This window comes from Ipomoea nil, unplaced genomic scaffold, assembly GCF_001879475.1.
Source record: "Ipomoea nil cultivar Tokyo-kokei standard unplaced genomic scaffold, Asagao_1.1 scaffold1250, whole genome shotgun sequence".
Lineage (NCBI taxonomy): Eukaryota > Viridiplantae > Streptophyta > Magnoliopsida > Solanales > Convolvulaceae > Ipomoea > Ipomoea nil.
This window is the reverse complement of record NW_017617678.1, coordinates 1893210-1915393: the sequence shown is the minus strand read 5'-3', so window position 1 is coordinate 1915393 and position 22184 is coordinate 1893210. Positions and strand designations below refer to the sequence as shown.

Sequence of the window (22184 nt, the reverse complement as noted above, 5' to 3'; positions counted from 1 at the left end):
TTATAGTCAACCTGCACGCTTTAGAATGTCACACATATACCGCTTTTGAGAGAGTAGCAATCCATTCGTCACCGAGACTATTTTAATGCTAAGGAAGAAGGACGAGGCACCCATATCACGAACCTTGAACACAAAGGACATCCTATACACCCACTCAAAAACACGAGTAGAGTCACTTCCCATTATGAGAATATCATCCATTGATCCACATAAAATAGAATATACACCTGAACATCGTTAACAGAATAAACAAAGAGAGAGACATAAGTTTGAGACGGACAGAAACCAACCGAGACTAGAAAATCATGCAACCGAGTAACCTGGATGCTGACACATGTAAACAGTCTCAGCCAGGCACTCGTTGAAAAAGGCATTATGGATGTCTAGCTACCGGATCACCCAGTCTTGTGAAAGAGCCAGTGAGAGAAACAACATAACTGTCGTGGGCTTGACAACTGGGCTGAAGGTCTCAAAGAAATCTTGACCAGCCAACTGATTAAAGCCGTTAGCAACCAGTCTAACTTTGTGATGCTCAATAGAACCATCAGCCTTTCGTTTAGTACGGAGCACCCACTTACAACCTACAATATTCATGTCGGGCCAAGCAAGTACCAACCGCCATGTATTATTCTGCAACAGCGCATTAAACTCGAGCTCCATCACCTCACACCACTCAGGATACGCCACAGCCTGTGAAAACATGTAGGCTTTGGTGGAATCGCCTAAGACACCAAGGCTGCATGTTGATCACGAGCCAGAATCATGTGTTGCAACACCATCAGGTGAGTGCGTGCTGGATGACCAAAAGCACCCGGAGGCTACCGCGAGCCCGGAGCAATCCGCAGATCCACTACAGGCACACTAGCAGTAGGCGCACTGTCAACCGGCGCCACCGCAGCTAGATGAGAAACTTGTGATGAGTCCGGAGGAGGCACACCATCTCGTGATAAACGAACTACACCCCACGGCGTAATCGGAGGCACGGGAGCAACCTGTAGAGCAGAAGAGCTAGCAAAGGGAAACACACTTTCATCAAACCAACATGCCTACCCACAAAGATCTTATTAGTGTTCAGGTCCATGCAACGATAACCACGGCTCAGTATAACCTAAGAAGACACAAGGAGCGGAACGATAATCCATTTTATGACGGTTATACGGACACAAACATGGGTAACATAAACAACCAAACACTTGAAGAAACAAATAAGAGGGATGAGAATGATGAACTTTGAAGTGTAGACTAATATTATCCATGACAGAAGTAGACATTTTTTTTGATAAGAGAAACAATGGTCTCAAATGCGAAGTCCTAGAACCGAGAGGGAACGGACACTTGAGCCATCAAAGTGAGACCCGTCTCAACAATATGACGGTGCTGACACTCAACACGGCCGTTCTGTTCATGAGTATAAGCGCAGGACTGACGATGCATAATGCCTAGAGTAGAAAGAAACGAACCCAACTTCTTGTACTCACACCCAAGTCAGATTGGATGGATTTAATTTTGCAAGAAAATAAACGTTCAACCATTGCACAAAAATTACTAAAATAACATATAAGTCAGACTTGAGACACATAGGATAATACCAAGTAAAGCAAGAGAAGTTATCCACAAAATAAAAAAAATACCGATAACCATTAAAAGATAACATTGGCGCGCAAGGCCCCAAACATCAGTGTAGATTAAATCAAGAACATGCAAACTAGATGAACTAACACGGGGTAAGGGAAAACGGGAGGATTTAGACGAATTAGAGCTAATAGAAGACGAAATAATTAGACAAGACTTAAAAATCTGACTCAATACACCACGGTCAGAATGACCCAAATGATCGTGCCAAGTTGAAGACGAAACACGAGCAGACATCAACACAATTGGGCTAGAATGAGACACAAGTAGCGAATAGAGACCCCCGAGCGATTCCCTTTAAGACCTCCTTGGTTTTGAGATCCTCCACGAAAAAGAAAGATGGGTGAAACTCAAAAAAAGACACCATTGTCAGCGGCAAAACATTGAACAGACAATAATGACGTAGTAAGCCCAGTAACATGCAAAACATTAGACAATGTAAAATATTTAGATTGAGTGGAAAATGAAGCATGACCAACACTAGTGCAGAGTTTTGGATTCAAGTTCATAGTCTCCCAACTGGATTCTGTTCGGAGGCAGTTCTGCAGGCCATTGGTGGATTTATAGGCCGTGTCACTAAAATAGACGAGTGCAACTTTGATGGTGCAATGTGTGTGTTCTTTCGGATTCGAGTAGAGATTGAGGTTTTGAAGCCTCTTAAGAAGGGTATGAAGCTGAAAAAGGATAATGGTGAATGGCTAAAAGTGGAATTCCGGTGTGAACGTTTGCTAGCCTTCTGTTTCATCTGCGGAGTGCTTGGACATGGTGACAAATTCTTCCATAAGATGGTACAAGGGTGGGATGTGAACACTGATAAGCCTTACGGTCCTGAGTCGCGTGCGGGGGGTCAGAGGAATAGCCCAACGGCTGGGCAGAGATGGATCGCGCCGGAAACCTCATCGGAGCGTAGCCAGTGGGTTGCGCCAGAAGGAGGGTTGACCATGACATGAAAGGAAAGAATCTTCATATTCCTGTTGTTGATTCACTTGCCATCCGGGTTAATGAGAAACACCCGAAGACCTTGCATGGTAAGTCCTCCTCTAATAAGGAAATTATTGATACTGGAATATGCATGGAATCCCACGCGTGCATGAACGGCTCAGAGGATGGTATTACCATTTTGGACCAAAAACGACGACGCACAGGGTTAGTTGAGGACCAAAATGTTGTGTCGAATGTACCTATGGAGGACCAAAATGTTGTGTCGAATGTACCTATGGAAATTGAGCGCATGGTGTCAAAAAACTTGTAGTTGGTGGGAGCTGGCGTAGTCAGTGTTGCAAAAATCGCGCCTAGGCGCTATGCGCTACCCGGCCGCGGCGAGGAAGGCCAGAATCAGCCTCCTCCACGGCCGGGCGGTCTAGGCGGCGCCTAGCCCGCCTAACCGGCGCAAACCTTTTTTTTTTTTTTTTTTTTTTTTTTTAGCTTATTCTGATTTCCGACGCAACAAACAATAAGTTTCCTTCCATCTCCACCTCAACAAACAGTGCGTTCCCGGAGCTGTTGAAGCCGGACGTTCCCGTACAGTCCATCGGAAGAGGAGCACTCTCTAATTTATCCTCTTTCGATGACGACGACGACGGAAATGGCGGCGACGGCAGCTCACGATCTTCCTTCTCTAGACGATGACTGTTGAAGCTAGACTGCTGGACTGCTGGAGCACACTGCGCACAACACACCGCCGACGACAGCTCACAATCTTCCTTCTCACGACGACGGTTGTTGATGCTGGAGCACACTGCGCATACACCGCCGACGACCGCTCACAAACTCACCATTTGTTTTCTCTGTTTTCTCACGAACTCACAGGATTGAATGGTGTGATATTAAAATCGAAAGATAGGTTGTCTACGTGTAAGGCTAGGAATGTTTCTTTTTTCAATTACCTTTCTACGTGTCTCTCTCACTCTGATTCAAAACCTTTACATTTTGACATTTGTATAACACTAACTCCAAAACAAACAAAATATAAATATATAAAAAATAAAAAATAAAAAAAGTAAATCGGGCGCCTAACGATTTTTCGCAACCTTGGGTGTAGCCCAGTCCCGCCCATCCCAATGAGTTCGTTATGTTGGAACTGTCGTGGTTTCAACGACCCACATATAGTTCGTGAAATTAGGCCTTAAATGCTATGGTCAAGCCAATGTTTGTCTTTTTAATGGAAACTATGGCCCGTCGTGATCATGCAGATTGGCTGAAGGCTAAGTTAAATTTTGAAGGTCTGTTTTATGTGGATAGCTGTGGTGTTGGAGGAGGTTTGACAATGTTATAGCGGGATAGAGGTGTTGCTAGTCTGATAAGCTACTCAAAGAACCACATTGATGTTCAGGTGAGGCTGCCTGGCAGCAACCCTTGGAGATTAACCTGTTTTTATGGATTTCCTGAAAGGAGTTGCTGACAACAATCTTGGGACTTTTTGCACTCTCTTTAGTCTAACTCCAACCTACCTGGGCTCGTTGCCAAAGATTTCAATGACATTGCATCTCCGAGTGAAAAGCGAGGTATTCACCCTCATCCTACGTCTCTTATGGAAGGATTTAATCTTATGCTAGAGGATTGTAAATTGTTTGACCATGGGATGAGAGGTCGGAGGTTTACGTGGGAACGTGGAAAGGGGACGGAGAATTGGGTCGGTTGGATAGGGTGGTGGCTGGACGGAGTGGTGTACTTTATTTCCTCAAGCAATAGTTTATAACCATGATGTTATTACTTCAGATCTTACGACCATTTTTATTGAATTTGAGGGGCCTCGAATTGCGAGGCAACGTAGACAATTCCTCTTTGAGAACGCCTAGTTGAAGGAGACAAGGTGTAAAGACATTGTTTTCGGGTCTTGGAATGTGTCTGCGGGATATTTATTGCCTAGTCGTCTGCAGCAGTGTGGTGCGGCTTTAACGAGATGGTGTGGTAATTTTGCAAAACGTGTTGAATAAGAGATTGTGTTTTTATAGCATTGTCTTAATGATTTGAGAGATAGACGGGATGGGATTGCCCTGGCCATGTTTCGTGACTTGGACGGGAGGCTTAGAGGTCTTTATGATCACCAGAACATCTTCTGGCACCAAAGGACCAAACAACACTGGCTCTTGAATGGGGACAGAAATACTAAATTTTTCCATCTCTATGCTTCGGCTAGGAAGAGGAAAAACAGAATCATGAATCTCCGTGATGAGGTCGATCAGTGGGTTGAGGGGGATGGTCTACTTGGACTGGCTATGCGTTACTTCCAAAAATATCTTCACGTCTAAAGGAGTCCACTTGGATGAGTCGCTTGATGATTTTGTACCGAGAATCACTGAGTTAGACATTCAACGTTTGTCCAGCCTTTCACAATCGAGGAGGTTAAAGAGGCCCTCTTCTCAATGGCACTGGATAAGTCACCGGGGCCTGACAGTTACAGTCCGGCATTTTATCAGCATTTTTGGAGTGAAATTGCCCACGATTTGGCGCATATCATTGATTGCACGAATAGTGAGGGTTTTCCGATTAGCATGAATGATGCGTTCATTACTCTTGGTTCCAAAAAAGACGAATCATGCTGCTATGGGGGATCTCTGGCCAATTTCGCTCTTCAACGTGACGTATAAAATCCTTTCGAAAATACTGGCTAGCCGGTTCAAAAACATTCTTGAGGGAGTGATCTCGGCTTCGCAGAGTGCTTTCATAACTAGGTACCTTATTACGGATAATGTGCTCATTGCCTGAGGTCATTCACTTCTTAAACCGTAAGAGAGAAGGTAGAGACGGGTGGTGTGCGCTTAAATTGGACATGGCGAAAGCGTATGATAAAATGGAATGAGTTTTTTTTTTTTTTTTTTTAAGAATATTATGAGCCATATGGGTTTTGATAGTCGTTGGATTGAGCTTGTCATGCGATGTGTTACTACGGTCCGGCATAATGTGGGCGTTAATGGTGGTCTCACCAACTTCATTGAACCAATGTGTGGGTTGAGGTAAGGGGACTCATTGTCTCCTTATTTGTTTCTCTTGTGCGCAGAAGGCCTCTCTCACTTACTTTCTAGAGCTATTAGCAAGGGCTTGGTCTTGCCGTGTGTTGTGGCTAGGGGAGCACCCGACATCTTGCACCTATTTTTTGGGGACGATAGTCTACTTTCTTTAAAGCAACGGTCCAGGAAGTTGAAGCCATAAAGAACTGTCTTGTTAGTTATGAGCGCATATCTGGCCAGTCTGTCAATTTTGGCAAATCATGCATAGTCTTTAGTTGAACACAAGTGAGGATGCCAGGAATGAGTGGCAGGGGTGTTTAATGTGAATCAATACGCCAATATTGGAAGGTATTTGGGTCTGCCTATGGGTGTTGGCCGCAATAAGAGGGAAGTCTTTTCCTATATTGAGACTGAGCTGAAACACCGGTTAAGTGGGTGGAACAAGAAAATTCTCTCGAGGGCGGGGAAGGAAGTGCTACTGAAAAGTGTTGTTCAATTTCCTCCCGAGCACCTTCTGTGAGCGTATTGAACGGATGATGAATAGATTTTGGTGGAAATCTAGTGGTAATAGAGGCGGTGGGATAAGGTGGATGTCGTGGAGCAGAATGTGTAGTCCAAAGTCGAAGGGTAGCCTAGGTTTCAAGAGTTTAAGCAATTCTAATGTTGCCTTACTTGTTAAACAAGGCTGGAGGCTGCTAACAAACCTATATTTGTTGGCTGCCCGGCTTTTCAAGGCAAGATACTACCCGCAGGGAGAATTTCTAGATGCGAGGATTGGTGCTAACTCGAGCTATTGCTGGCGGTCTATACTAGCTGGTCAGGAGGTGCTCCGGCAATGGGCGCTTTACATGTGTTTGGAAGCAGCCTTGGCTTTGGATCATGATCAAAACTTGAAGCTGAGTGCTTTGGTTAATCCTAAAACAAAGGACTGGAATATTGAGCTGTTGAATGATTTATTTGTGCTCCGAGATGTGGGTCGCATTTTGAAAATACCTGGTCCGCATGAGCAAGGGCAGACTCTGAATGAGGTCTGGCGTAATATTTGGCAGCTTGAAACTTTGAAGCATTTGATGTGTGATTGCGTTCAGGTTGTTCCTCTTTGGCATGATCTATTGGACTGTCTTCTTCCAGAAGCCGATGAAGATTTCGCTGCATGGCTATCAGGGAGATTAGCCCATGGGGACGTGGTAAGTAAGCTGCATATTAATGGCCTATGTTGGTGTATTTGGCGTGGGAGGAATGATGCGATCTGGAACAATAAAGCTTGGCAGTCTGCGTATTAAGCTGGAGGCGCAGCATCTTGTTCATGACTGGCAGGAGGCTTTGGCTATGGCTCCAAATGGCAGAGGTCATTTAGCTCCTTTGCCTATTGTCTTAGAGATCCCAAAAGACGTGGTGAAGGTTCATGTTGACGTAGCTGTGTTCCCCGATTCCGAGCAGGCGTATTTTGGTCTTGTTGTTATGGGTAACAATAGTGTTTTTATGGCAGCAAAAAATGGTCCGATTCGATGCTTGAATGATGCCCACTTAACGGAGGCCGTGGCTTTAAGGAAGCTCTCTCGTGGGTCAAGGATAGAAGCTTTGCTAAGGTTGTGATTCTTTTGGACTGCTTAACGGAGGCCGTGGCTTTAAGGAAGCTCTCTCGTGGGTCAAGGATAGAGGCTTTGCTAAGGTTGTGATTCTTTTGGACTGATTTCTCTTATGTAGGCTGTGTATTAGTGAGTGCAAGGATTTTCTACGACACTTTGAAGTAGTGTCATTTAAGTTTATTCCTAGATCAATGAAAAAGTCTATTTATGCTTTGGCTAGGGCTGCTCGTTCGCGAACTAGTCCTTTCTATTTGGATTTTTTCTGTTCCATCTTGTACTGAACATTTGATTTAATGAAAGTTTTGTCTTTTCCTTAAGGAAAAAAAAAAAAAAAAAAAAAAAAGAGCTAAAGAGCATATATTTATTACTAAATTGATTGGGGAGAATTGCATCATTTGTCTGACTTATACATGACTATAGTGTCCAAACAATATCCAGCTGAAGAAAAGAGTAAAGTCTTTTATTGGTTAATTCAACAGACAGACAACCATGTTTCAAAACTATTTGGTTTTCAATAATCTATGTACATATGTGAAATCTAACATCTCATACAGATTATTCTTTCTACTAGAGATTTGTTCACTCCAACAAGTCAACAACCTCCATTGGAGGGTTCAATTGAGCTCAATAGGCCATTGCCTCTCAGCTGCATGCAATGTTCTTCTGCATCTACTTGGGGACAGATAATGACCACTGAGAGGCCATTGTAATGTGCCTCTTGCATGATATTTACAGCGTTGTCGACGGTCATCCCTGGTATGACCTTCATAAGGACTTGGACAACGTACTCCCTCCTGTTGTAATCGTCGTTATGCAACAGCACACGATATGATGGGGACATTTTCCGGGACTTTCTGTGGAAAAAAAGAGAATAAATTAGGTCCTGTTTCAAAAATTATTTTCTTCATCCTAAAAAGGCAATGTGAATAAGGGAAATAGCATACCGTCTACCTCCCTCTCCTTTTTATTTTTATCCTCGTTTTTTAAATGAGATAGGAAAATGACTACTTAGCAAGGTGGAAAGTTCAAATAAATCATGACAGCTGGACATAAAATGCTAGTACATTCACCATGCAACTATTAAAAGGGCAATATCTTGTAACAAAAAGGTGGAATCGCCCACCCAAGGCGCCCCCACAGGCCACACCCGGCCTGACAATTTGTCGAGGGGTAAATCATGGTGACTTAACTGACCAACAAAGGGCAATATCTGCCCTGTCATCCTGTTGCACTTCTCCTTATGCATAGATATCAGAAATCTACAGATCTACTTCTGCTGCTTAAGTTCAATCTTCCTTTCTTTTGATCCCACATTCAAAACTCATACTTCTCTCTCATTCCCAGGAAAAGTTAATCACAAAGAGAATGAAAATACGAGTGGTAGCAGTCCTGGAAGGATGAGGTTTGAGACTAACTAGGTGAAAGGGTAATAGCTCAATTCATAATTGATATCCATACCTCAAATCAAACTCAGATTCTCGACCAGGAGTTGTTTTTTCTATTACAGGCTTGTCCAACAAGCCACCACCTTTTCCCACTCCTGCAATCGGCATTGCCATTACATTCCGGATTGCCCATTGTTTTTGAAAATGGTTCTTATCACCTGTGGTTAAAACATCATCATGAAAGTCAATCTTGAGCCTTGAGGTAGTGAAAACAATACACAGTAAAAATTCAATGATTCACAATGAGGTCTAAACATCATGATGAAAGTGAATCTTGAGGTAGTGAAAAAAATACACAGTAAAAATTCAATGATTCACAAAGAGGTCAAAACATCATCATGAAAGTGAATCTTGAGGTAGTGAAAAAAATACACAGTAAAAATTCAATGATTCACAAAGAGGTAGAAACATCATCATGAAAGTGAATCTTGAGGTAGTGAAAAAAATACACCGTAAAAATTAAATGATTCACAAAGAGTTGAAAATGATAAGCAAGGGAAGTAGTGAGAGAATATTGAAACAAACAAATACAGAGACAACAAAACATCTAAACCTGAAGAATACTAAGCCAACCATCTGAAGCTTCTCAAAGTAACTACCCGTTTTGCATTTAAGGGATTAATAAGCTTGCAATATAAACTAGAAAGCTTAAAAGTGACATGGCAAAGTAAAAGGACACAGTTGATACAAACAATAAGCACAGCCAACAACATTCATGGACTGAAACTATGACAATGATATATAGAGCCAAAGAGCAAAAACATGGGGTAACCCCAGCCAAGATAGTAAGAGATCCGCGCTTGTAACCACAAGGTCATGAGTTCGAATCCTTGCCCCCTTGGTTTGAGCCGGTCAGCTATGGGTAACTTAGGGTGGTTTACTTCCTTGTGGTCCTTTGACGGCTAGGATCACAAGTTGGGATTTACTCACACTCGAAAGGGTTGTGGGTTTCCCTCATCATCCAAAAAATAAAAAGAGCAAAAACATTATTTTTTCATTAAGAACAAGGCAAAGGGAAAAAAGAGGCACAATCTAGCAATATTGGATAAACTTAACAAGACACCATACAAGTACTAAGCTTAAGTGATTAACCAATACAGACATCAACAAATTACTACTCCTGAACATCTCCAGATAATCCCAAGAATGTGAAAGTCATATACAGAGTATATTTTCTTCCCATTGCACGGCCTAAAATAACTACTGCCAAATCAAATTTTTATCTTTACCTTCAAAACAAATTTTCATCGCAAGCAAAGTTAGTAGCTTGCAGGAAATTGCAAATTATAAACATAAGTACCTTGGGTGTCCAAGTGCAACTCACATTATTGAGTACAACAAAGGAATTCAAAAACGAGATTAAAAAGCCTTTTTTGTGGATAGCAAAAGCCCATATTTAGCTTAATAAGTGAACTCCACAGTAATTTACTACGGAGTAAATAAGTCAGCATGCAAATAATTTCACGGTAATATTCAGACAGCAATTGCTGATAAGAAAAACAACTAAATTCAACTCCAATTTCAATCCACCAGCTCAAGTACAAGAAAAATCCTCAAACATTAGCACACATGATCAAAAAAGCTATAATTAGATTAGAAACAGACCAAAAATCGATATGAAAATCTCCAAAAAATAAATAATAAATAAAACAAAACAAAACAATAATAGATGAAGCATATATCCAATCTGAGAATTGGTACAGAGAGAGCTAGAGAGTACCGGGTTTAGGGTGTGAGAAATGGTTGGGAGAGAGAGAAATTCGACCGCAAATCGCAGTCTCCATTGTAATGCACCACTCCCTCTAGCTCCGATTCTGTTTGTCTCTCTACTCACCAAACTCGCTAAAATCGGGAAAATATATTTCCAATTTCTTTTAGTGTCAAAATTTAAAATACCACACGAATTTTATATATTATTTATTTATTTATTTGTGATGAGAAAACTCACAATTACTATTTAATAGTTTACACTAAATAAAACATATCTTGCCATCTTAGACAATAAAGGACTAGAGGAAAGTAAAGCAATAGTCCTAACTAATAAGAGAGAGAAAAGTAAACCAGTTTAGGTTGCTTATTGACCGACTCAAACTAAGAAAATCATTAAGCTACCAAAACAATTTTTTTTTTTTTTTGAATGGTTGGGACGGGTATGTATAACACTAATTTTATGATCTATTTCAAAACTCAAAAAATATTTTTTTGTAATTAATTTTAAAAAAATTCAAAATTAAAAAAAAAATTCAAAAATTTGACTCAAATTTTCAGCTAAGTTAGTTAACTTTTAATTTAGTGACCACAATATTACAAGTTCCACCACTAATAAAAGCGACCTATTAACCTTCTTAATTCGAGTCAGCCTTCGTCACTCCAAAAAAAAAAAAAAAAAAAAAAAAGACTCAAATTCATGTTAATCTTACATTTTACTTCACATGTAATTTAAAAAGAAGACAAAAACTTGTGTGAGATCGTCTCACCGTAAGACAGGTTGGGTTAAGATTAAAATGCACAAATGCAATACTAATTATAAATAAAATTTTTATTACTCTACTAAAAAATGTAATACTTTTTTCAAAAAAAAAAATGTAATACTTTTATATTTTGATTTAAAAGTATTACATTTTTTTCAAAAGTATTATATTTTCCCTTATAAGTAACAAACACTTGTCAATATAAAGAAAATGTAATATTTTTAATAGAAAATATAATATTTTTACATCAAAATATAAAAGTATTACATTTTTCTCAAAAGTATTACATTTTTTTCTTATAAGTAACAAATATAATATTTGCATGTTGATTCGACACATCTCACGGATAAAGATCGGTGAGACGGTGTTTATACAATGTGACCCTAAAAAGAAAAACATTTACATTCCTTCGTTACCTAAATTGAGTCTGAATTAATCTTACAATAATATATTCTGAATGCTAATGTCATATTGTATGAAAGAAATTGATTGTCAGGTGGTCTAATAGTTAGTTACCTACCAGTAAGAGGTAATAAGTCCAAGTTTTAAAGGAGGCGTTTTATTTGAATTTCCATTTTTCCAAGAAGGAAAAGAAATCAACAGCACAGTTGTGAATTGTGATGTTGCTACTTGGCTCCATAGTAACCTTTCGTTGCCACCTAAGATAGGCGAACCCAACGAGGCAAGGATTATTCTATCAGTTTTTTCAGTTAACTTCCACTTTTGTAGCTCTCTTTACGCTTTAACATCTCCTCCAATGGGTTGTTGCCGAGCCCCATCTTTTTGGCTATGCTCAACCAGGCCAATAACCGCTTCCAGAAGCTTCCGATCACTCTCCATTCCCGGCTGCGTCAATGCTTCATCTAATTCCACGCCGCCGTCGTCGGCCTCCTACGGTCGCCGCTGGTCCAACCCCGTCCTCAGCAAGCCGCCGACGGAAATCGTCCGCCGTTGGGTTGAACCGGATGCTTACCATTCAATCCCGCCTCAAGGTTCAGCATTTCGTTTTATTACACTGATCATTGCTATTTGCTATTGTAATTCTTCAGTAACGCTTGCTGGTAGTTTTGAATGTGGTTTAATTGCGAAGCTTTAATGGTTCAGAGAGGTTCACGGTCGTTTCGTATAACGTATTGGGAGATAGAAATGCTCTGAACCATGGAGATTTGTATAGAAACGTTCCTTCTGTTTACTTGAATTGGGACTACCGTAGACGAGTCATTTGCGAGGAACTCCTCCAGTTGAGCCCTGATATTATCTGCTTGCAAGTAAATAATGCCCAATTTTGCTTTCTATACCTTCTATATTCCTGCATTTCTTTTAATCTTTGGAACCCTAGGTGAGAAGTAAACTAGTCAGCATTCAAATTTTCACCATTCTTATCTGTTTAGGAGGTGGATAAGTATTATGATCTCTTAAATGTACTGGAGAAAGCTGGATATGCTGGTTCCTACAAGGTTAATTTGTTTATTTTTCTGTTCTCAGTTTGTCTTTAATGTAGTACTGCTGTTATTTTTACTTGGAATGATGGGATGGACTTTTGACAGTGTGTTAAATGTGGTTATCGATTTATTTATATATCTTGCTAGAGGCGTACTGGGGATTATGTTGATGGTTGTGCTATGTTTTGGAAAGCTGATAAGTAAGAGTTAGATAAATTGGAGCTGTTCTTCTTAATTAGTTTGTCTGACTATTTCAAAAAGTTTACTGAAAACACTGATAATTTTGTTTGTCAGATGTCAGTTATTAGAGGATGAGAGCATTGAATTTAAACAGTTTGGTCTGCGGGACAATGTTGCTCAACTCTCTGTCTTTGAGGTAGCAATTGTGAATATCTGGCCTTTTAACTGAACTATTACCCTTTATACTGAATCCAAAAAGCTCCTGTATTTCAATGGCACACTGTACTGAATACTTGCTATCTTGAAACTTCTCCTTTAGGCTTAAATTACCCTTTACGTTTTGGATGGGTCTCCCTTTACATTATGGGATAGGGTGAACCAAGCAGATATGAGGGTGAAGTTCCAAAAAATAACAGATGTTATGAAATGCAATGGAAAATTCAATAAAGATTTTGTGTAGATATCAGATATGCCAACATGGCGAAGTACATGCACTAGATAGGATAGGAATTCCAGATTTTGTAGCTGGTTCAAAATGAATGCAAATTCTGTAAGAAAATTGCTTTAGCACCCATTTTCTAAAGATATGCCATTATTTTGTTTACAAACCTGAATTTTGGCTAGAGCTGCCTCAGATGGTGTGTTGTAGCCACATCATAGCATTATTTTTTCTCACAGATACTAGACTCCTTTCAATTTCTGTCTTTGATGCAGATAGATGCCGGAAGGCAGTGAAACTGGCTCAAGAAGAGTAGTAATTGGGAACATCCATGTTCTTTATAATCCACACCGAGGAGATGTTAAACTTGGTCAAGTATGATAAGTACTAACTTTTTATGAAAGAAAGATAATGGTATCTTGGCAAAGACACGTTTAAGTGTATGAGAAACCAGTTTCAGCTATTTCTGAATGATATCCATAAATTTCTGACTACCTTTTTATTTAGCTTAATGTTTTTTCTGTTTTTCAGATTCGCTTTCTTACATCAAGGGCATACATTCTTTCAAAGAAGTGGGAGAATGCACCTGTTGTGCTTGCAGGTGACTATAACAGCACACCTGGGGTGAGATATTTTCACATCATTTATTCTGATATCTCCCTTTCGGAATTATTATTTTGTAAAAACTTAGTATGGTTTTATACCCTTACACAGAGTGCAATCTACAAATTCTTGTCATCTTCTGAGGTAATATGAATATTTTATCTTTTAATAGAATACATCTTAAGATTCTGTTTGCAATATCAAGAGTTTGCTGGTTATAAAAAATACAACTTTGTTCCAATTACAAAGATTTTTGCTTCAATCAGGTTTTGATGTTTTTCATTTCTCATTGCAGCTCAATATCTTGCTACATGACAGGAAAGAGTTGTCTGGTCAAAGACGTAATCGTAATACTGTTCTTCGTCTTAGAAGAGAAAAGAACACTCTATTTGTTCTAATGGATAGGTACTTGAGTTTCTGTTTATTCCTTTAAATATCTTTTGATTTTTTTGCGATTTAGTGCCAGCTTATTGAGAAGCAAAAAAATCACATTCAATTTTTCAAATGATAAATTTTCCTTGAATGACAACAGTTTTAAACCAGAATGTGTCTCTTCGATGGTGCAATCTTGTTCTGATCTTAAAGAAAGAACTCCTAAATTCTGCCTCACATCATATATTTTTGGACTCAAACCCTGATGTCTGTTTCACTTTTATTTCAGATTGCTTAACGACCTTAAGTATGGTTGGACTGATGAGGAGATTAATGTTGCTACTGGAACTAACAGCCATATAATTATGCATCCTCTGAAGCTTAACAGTTCTTATGCTGCAGTTAAGGTATGAGTTTTATAGTCTTGCCATGACTTCTACAATCTGCTATATACACTAATACACCCATACGACGGAATGCTTTTATTTCTCTCAGGGATCTATGAGAACAAGGGACTCTAATAATGAGCCTTTAGCAACATCTTACCATTCAAAATTCCTTGGAACTGTTGATTATTTGTGGTGAGAATACTTCTCTGCATTTCAAACAATTATTATGTTTGATTAGTTCGGTGAAGCTGTTCCAGCAACAAGTAATTTAAAGAAAGATGTCCTCGCTGCATGGCAGGTACTCTGATGGCCTTGTACCTACAAAAGTTCTGGATACTGTACCAATTAATGCACTAGTCAAAATAGGCAGCCTTCCAAGCAAGGTATGATCTTTGCCTCAGCTAGTAGTATCGTGATTAGATAATTTGAAAAATGAAATATCCATTATACTGGCCATTTTTATTCAGGAAGGAGTATGTTTAGACCCTAGACAAACTACACCCTTGTGGTTTTTTAGTTAAAATTGATGCCTGCAGAGCAGCTACAGTTTATTTTCAGTCTTGTTCTTTCCACTTTATTTCTAGACTAGACAATTTTATAGCTCATGCTTTAGCTACTTCAGCATATCAGCAATCGGCTGCTATGTATTGGGATCTTCTCCCACCTAACATTATTTCGGCATATTTTTAATAAAGCACCACATATATTTTTCAAAAAAGATTTCCTCAACTAAACCTATAAAAGGGGGAGAAGAGACGCAATTTCCTCTTCTTGAATGAATGGCTTGCTCTCATGCTCTTCTTGTTGGGTTCTCATGCTGTGCTCAATGGATTCTTGAATCACAGTACACAGTGAAACTCAAATATTTTTTCTTTTCCTGTCATAGGGTTATTGCCTCGATGATTTTTTTTTTTTTCCTGCATTTCTATCTCCATTTGCTTTTTCATACCTAACCGTGCTAACATGCTCTTCTAGTCGGGTGACCTTTCACCTTTGAGCTGCTCAACCTCTTGTTAACTTAATCTTAATTTCATGATACATACAGAAATTGGGTAGTGATCACTTGCCTTTGGCTGCTGAGTTTGCCTTCATTCAGTGCGACAGAGAAGAAAATGAAGTGATCACCTAGCTACCCAGACTGAAGAAGGCTAGCTTCGGGTAGTTATATATATATATATATATATAATGTTACCATAGAAAGTAGAAACAGCTCTGTGAATGGGATGAGAATTTGTAAAATGTACCTTTAATTCATTCATTCTCCCAAAAGGTTGAATCCCAACCCTAAGGGCCCCCACAGAGCATTTGGGAGGATGTAAATCATGGTAACTCAACTGAACATGAACCATAGAGGTAGGAACCCCCATTCACTTTGAGAGGTTGCTCCCACACTGCCGCTGGTGAGACTCGATCCTTGGTCATTCTTTCAAACTTTCGTCTCTCTTCCAAAATGTTGAACTCCAACCATAAGGCCCCTCCCACCACAGAACATTTGGGAAGATGTAAATCAATCATGGTAACTCTCCCTTCTGTTCATATACTTTCTCAACCTACTGAAACACTCAATCATGGTAACTCTCCCTTCTGTTCATATACTTTCTCAACCTACTGAAACACAAAGAGCGAATAACGCCTCCACAGAGGCTCGAACTCACAACCTTCCAAATGGAAGTTCAACCCGGGTATCATTGGACCACAGTCTTGGTGAGGAATGAGAATGATTAGATTATTAAGATTTATAAAAGATACTTCGTACTAGTTTTTATATGCGAGATAATGCCCTATAATTGTTTTTAAATAAATACTCCAAAATATATCAATGCAATATTATATAGAAGATGTTCATATATGAATAGGTAATCGAATGTTGAATATGTTTATTTAAAATGGTAATTCAAAGCATATAAATACAAAATAATATATGAGATAGTGATTATAATTGTCACTAAAATAAATGTTTGTAATTTTGTAATAACGCTAGTTTAAATACTTAGTCTAAAAGTGATAGTCTAAATAAATACTATTTTTTGGTTTAAATTTTTTTAAGTTTTCTTAATTCTCTTTTAGGTAGCATTGTCATTGTCTTTATCTTTGGTACATGTCTTTTTTTTTTTTTTTAATTTTATTTTTTTTTATTGGTAGTGTGTCATGTGCTATTGGGTTACTGGTGGTAGCATAGAGAGCATCATCATGAAATGAGATTATGGTGTTAGAAGTTTTAGATTTGCCTTGCTGTGTATATGACTGAGATCTTAGTTGTACTATGAACTCTTTATCTAGTTTTTCCCCTACATGTTCAATGCGTTGTGAGATGTGTGTCATAGATTATAGTATTGAATAAAATATTAATATTTATTATATTTCTATAAAATACTTGGTAAATAAATATATAACATATTTTTTATTATAACTTTGAGATTTAATTACAAGATAATGTAAAAAGAAAACAATGGACAATGTAGTGAATATAATTAATTAATGAATTTGAAGGTAAGAAATCTTTGAATTGTATAAAATAAAGATAATATAACTAATGAAATTAGATTTTTTTTTAAATTCTTTTTAAGGAATAATTTTTTTTAATAAAGACATTATAGACATCTAATTCTAAATTAATTAAATTTATATGTATTATTTTTTGTTGTAGCTACCAATTTATTTCTATCTACATCTACATCTACAATTTTAATAAGAGCCAATAATGTTAGACCTTTAACTGGAACAAAAAAATGTCGGTAGTATTATTTCTTAAAATGAATGGTTCATATTATTTTGATTTTATTATTTTTTAATAATTTTCCTTATTTATCCTCTATTATATTATTTTCTTCCCTTAAATAACCTTTCCGTTAGTATAAACTTTAGTAACGGAATATTCCGTTAACTATTTATTATTTTTAACTTACTCATTAATTTCTATAAGAAAAGTCTTAGGTTCGAACCCCATCCCAATTAGAGTTGACATAATTGTTAAACATATATTATGAATATGTTAAAATGTATTATATATATATATATATATATATATATATATATATATATATATATATATATATATATATATATATATATATATATATATATATATATATAAAATTTAACATAAACTTTGGTCAAATAATTAGTCCGACTAAATAAATAACATTCAAAGTTAAGCATCAAAGCTTATAGGAATAAAGTTCAAATTGGCCACTGAACGTAACCTGAAAATGCAATTAGGCCACTGAACGAAAAAAAAGTGCAATTAGGCCATTGAACACTCAAAAAATGTGCAATTAGGCCACTGAACTCTCCAAACGTATGCAATTTTACCGGATAGCAGGTTATCATCAATTTTAGCAGGTTACTTGCTTACGTGGCAGCTTAGTTGGCATTTTTAATAATTTTTAAATAATTTTTAATAATTAATTTTAATAATAAATTTTATAAAAAAATTGGAAAAAATTAAATAAAAAATAAAATAAAGTCGTTTTTATTTTTTAAAAAAATTTTGTAATACAAAGTTATTATTAAAATTTATTAAAAATTAATTAAAATTTATTACAAATGCCAACTCAGCTACCACGTAAGCAGATAACCTGCTAAAATTGAGGGTAACATGCTATCAGGTGAAATTGCACATTTTTGGAGTGTTTAGTGGCCTAATTGCACTTTTTTTCGTTCAGTGGCCTAATTGCATTTTCAGGTTACGTTCAGTGGTCAATTTGAACCTTATTCCAAGCTTATAAATCAATAACTTTAAAAATCATTTGATTTTTATGCATTTAAAAAAAAATTTAGGTTAAGTTTTTTTTTTTTTTTTTTTTTTTTTTTTTTTTTTTTTTCGTTTAATTAATCTTCGTTTGATTATTTAGATCAGAACAAAACTCAATATTTCAATTACACCTTTACATTATTGGTATGATTTAGGTCGTTATGGTATTAATATCTTTTATATGTATTATAGTGGTACATTATTAACTCTTATTAGATTTGTAGAAAAGAAAATCATGTTTAGTTGATTTAATTATTATACGGCAAATTATGATGTGCATCCATGTGCACCATGCATGGTGCACATGGTTGCAAAAACGACGTCGTTTTGACTAAAAACGCGCGTCCCACTTAAAAAAAAAATCAGTTTCGATTATCGGCAACAACATTATATTGTGCATAATTTGAACTATATATCCAGAATGAATAAATTAAATATCCAGAATGCATGAACTAAAAATTCAGAATGAATGAACTAAATATCTAACATGAATGAAAAAAAAAATCAGTTTCGATTTCCGTCTAAATATCCAGAATGAATGAACTAAATATCCATAATGAATAAACTAAATATCCATAATGAATGAGCACAACATAATGCTGTTGACGGGAATCGAAATTGAATTTTTTTTTTTTAGTGGGACACACATTTTTAATCAAAATAACATCATTTTTGCAACCGTGCACAACATAACGATTGATTATTATACATTAGGATTTGGTGATTGGGCCAGTTTAACCTCCAATTTTTGTATCATCACTTCTGTATTAGATCAATAATTATGTTGAATTGCTACATCTCGGCAATTTATATCGTGGACCAGGGTTTACAGTGCACTGTGGACTCTGGTCCAATGTACAGAATTTGACTTCATAAAGTACAAAATTCATATTCATAATGCACAAAATTCATGTACCAAAAAATAATAATGCACAGAATTCATGTTCATAATACACATACACATAAACACGATATAATGAACATGAATTCTGTATATTATGTTAAGTGTTTATGTATGCTCAATTATATAATTCACAGAATTCATGTTCATTATATCATGTTTATGTGTATGTGTATTATGAACATGAATTCTGTGCATTATGAACATGAATTCTGTGCATTATGAACATGAATTTTGTGTATTGGACCAGAGTTCACAGTGCATTGTGAATCCTTGTCCGCGATATAACGATTGATAAATCTCACTCAATGGAGAATTTTTTTTTATTTTTTTATTTTATTTTTTATGTTTGTTGTTTTATAAAGAAATTTGGATTTTTTTTTTCTCTCTGGTTCGCGAATTTCCCTCCTCTCTGCCTTTTTTTGCGTTTTTCTAGGGTTTTGCTGGTATCATCGTATTTGCCGTCGCTGATCATCATGGCGGCGTCCGATATAGCTAATTTGTTCGCTAATCTTACTCTGGCGGACGTGGATGACGATGAGGGCTCCATGCAACTACCAAACATCCCGGTAAACCAGGAAGATAATGAAGAAGGGTTTTACGTAGTTTGTCGGATAATCACCGATAAGCCTATAAAATTCCAGTTTTTCCAAGATACCATGGCTGGAGTGTGGCGACCTGGTCTGGGGCTTACTATGCGTTAACTACAATCTCATAGGTTCTTGATCTGTTTCTTTCATGATGCAGATATTACAAGGATTTTGAACGATGGTCCCTAGAGTTTTGAGCAAAGTTTACTGGTTTTACATAGACTTGAGCCAAATGAGGATTTGGAAGAGGTTGATCTCCATCGAGTAGAATTTTGGGTATAGCTCCACAATCTCCCAACGTGCTTTCGATCATAGGCAATTGTCACAGCTATTGGCTCATTCTTGGGCGTCTTTGTTCGTTCTGATGACAAAAACTTCGATGGATCCATGCATACGTTTTATCGTGTTCGTGTTGCGATCGACATTGCCAAGCCGCTTAAAAAACAGATGAAATTGAAAAAATATGATGGGGCGGATGGGCTACAAAAAAAAAAAAAAGTTCCCTAAAGACATCTTTGAACCCACTTCACAGTATCCCAATATTCTCTCCCTAAATTTGAGAGAAATTTGCTAATAACACCCACTGCATGAGTAATATCCAATCTTGTACATACCATGACAAATATGCCCAATCAACAACCAGGGCTCTGATACCACTTTGTTGGGAAAAAGTCACATCCTGCATGAATATTTGTGCATTGTGTCGGGTTTGTGATATTCATTATCACAAGAAGTGATATTTTTACCCAACAAAGTGGTATCAGAGCTATTTTCCACATAGTAGGGAAGCCCAACCCAACAGATGGTTATAATTTGAAAGTTAAGAACTAAACATGGCAAAATCGCTATAAGATAGCATTAACTCAACAACAATATTAAGTATCAATTGCAATTTATATTACGAAGACGACAAAGGCAAAACACTGCAACGTAGTGGCAGCTTTGGCCCGTAACTGTTGCTAGCTTGTTAGTCATTACTGATTCTGGCCCTTTATTCTCCATCTTCTTGATCAAATTATCAAAATTTTTGGAGTCAACTTGCGAAAAATCCGTCGTTAAAAGTCTCTATATTTTTGCGCCAAACTTTCCCACTAAAATTAACTACGTATTTAACGACGGAAAATTTCCGTCGCAATATCCATCGCAAATCCCTCGGTAATCCATCGCTAAATGTCTATTTAACACAAAAAATAAATCCGTCACTAAGTTATTTCTATTTCGTCGCGAATTTAGCTACGGAATATTTCCGTCGCTAAATTTGTCCCTGTATAGGTATTTTTTTGTAGTGGTGGTATCAGAGCTATTTTCCACACAGAAGGGAAGCCCAACCCAACAAACTCCCCTCCCCGACTATGTGGAAGATATCGCTATCCCGGCGATAGAGAAACAAACCACTGCTCCCCTGCATAGGTAATCTGATAACCTGAAGTACATTTCCTGATATCAATGTTTCCTTCCATATCTGAATTAGTGTACCCTGTAGCAATATGTTTTCTTGTACCAAAACACAAACTCAGGCTTTAGGCAAATCCGATCAAGGGTCGAGAAAGTGCGCGGGGGAGTAAACAGTGGCGGCGTCGGACGGCGGAGGAACTAGATCTGCTTGCTGCTTCCTTTGCTGCTTCCTGCTGCTTGCTTCCCTTGCTGCTTCCTGCTGCAGCCAACCGCCTACCAACTGCAGTTGTTCTTTCTCTGATTTGAAAATTTGAAAATGGTTATCTGGAGGTGCAGCACTTGCAAGAGGGTGGTGGCATCTTATGCTGCCTTGGTCAACCATAAGCGGCATTGCAGAATTATTATGCGGAAGATGATATATTACTTCCTATGTTTAATATTGATCATGTTCTTTTATAAAATACTCTATTTGGTTGGTTTGTATGAATGACTATACTGGATGACTCTACTGGATTCGTCTATACTGGAGGACTATACTGGGGCGGTCTATATGAATGACTATCATAAATGATAGAGACTTCAATATCTGAATGATGAATTATGGGATGATTATGACCAATGTATATCTGAATTGTTGCTATATATATATATATATATATATATATATATATATATATATATATATATATATATAAACAAAAAAAAAAGTTCCCTAAAGACATCTTTGAACCCACTTCATAGTGTCCCAATATTCTCTCCCTAAATTTGAGAGAAATTTGCTAATAACACCCACTGCATGAGTAATATCCAATCTTGTACATACCATGACAAATATGCCCAATCAACAACCAGGGCTCTGATACCACTTTGTTGGGAAAAAGTCACATCCTGCATGAATATTTGTGCATCGTGTCGGGTCTGTGATATTCATTATCACAAGAAGTGAAATTTTTTCCCAACAAAGTGGTAGCAGAGCTATTTTCCACGTAGTAGGGAAGCCCAACCCAACAGATGGTTATAATTTGAAAGTTA

General features: G+C 37.5%; 2 protein-coding genes across 2 annotated transcripts; one reads left to right on the top strand and one right to left on the bottom strand.

Moving 5' to 3' along the window:
- Positions 1-7610: 7610 nt before the first annotated feature.
- Positions 7611-10463, bottom strand: LOC109184178 (ATP-dependent Clp protease adapter protein CLPS1, chloroplastic-like). The gene is made up of 3 exons (XM_019334226.1): positions 10337-10463; positions 8630-8774; positions 7611-8025 (listed from the first exon to the last, which is right to left on the bottom strand). Exons 1-3 carry the CDS (start codon positions 10398-10400, stop codon positions 7764-7766), a joined length of 471 nt encoding a protein of 156 aa, XP_019189771.1. The 5' UTR covers positions 10401-10463; the 3' UTR covers positions 7611-7763.
- Positions 10464-11682: 1219 nt separating this feature from the next.
- LOC109184176 (carbon catabolite repressor protein 4 homolog 3) lies at positions 11683-15781 on the top strand. Its single transcript, XM_019334224.1, has 13 exons — positions 11683-12079; positions 12192-12355; positions 12479-12544; positions 12677-12729; positions 12824-12905; positions 13428-13523; positions 13680-13772; positions 13863-13895; positions 14047-14156; positions 14413-14530; positions 14619-14704; positions 14811-14895; positions 15558-15781. Exons 1-13 carry the CDS (start codon positions 11845-11847, stop codon positions 15639-15641), a joined length of 1305 nt encoding a protein of 434 aa, XP_019189769.1. The 5' UTR covers positions 11683-11844; the 3' UTR covers positions 15642-15781.
- Positions 15782-22184: the final 6403 nt, after the last annotated feature.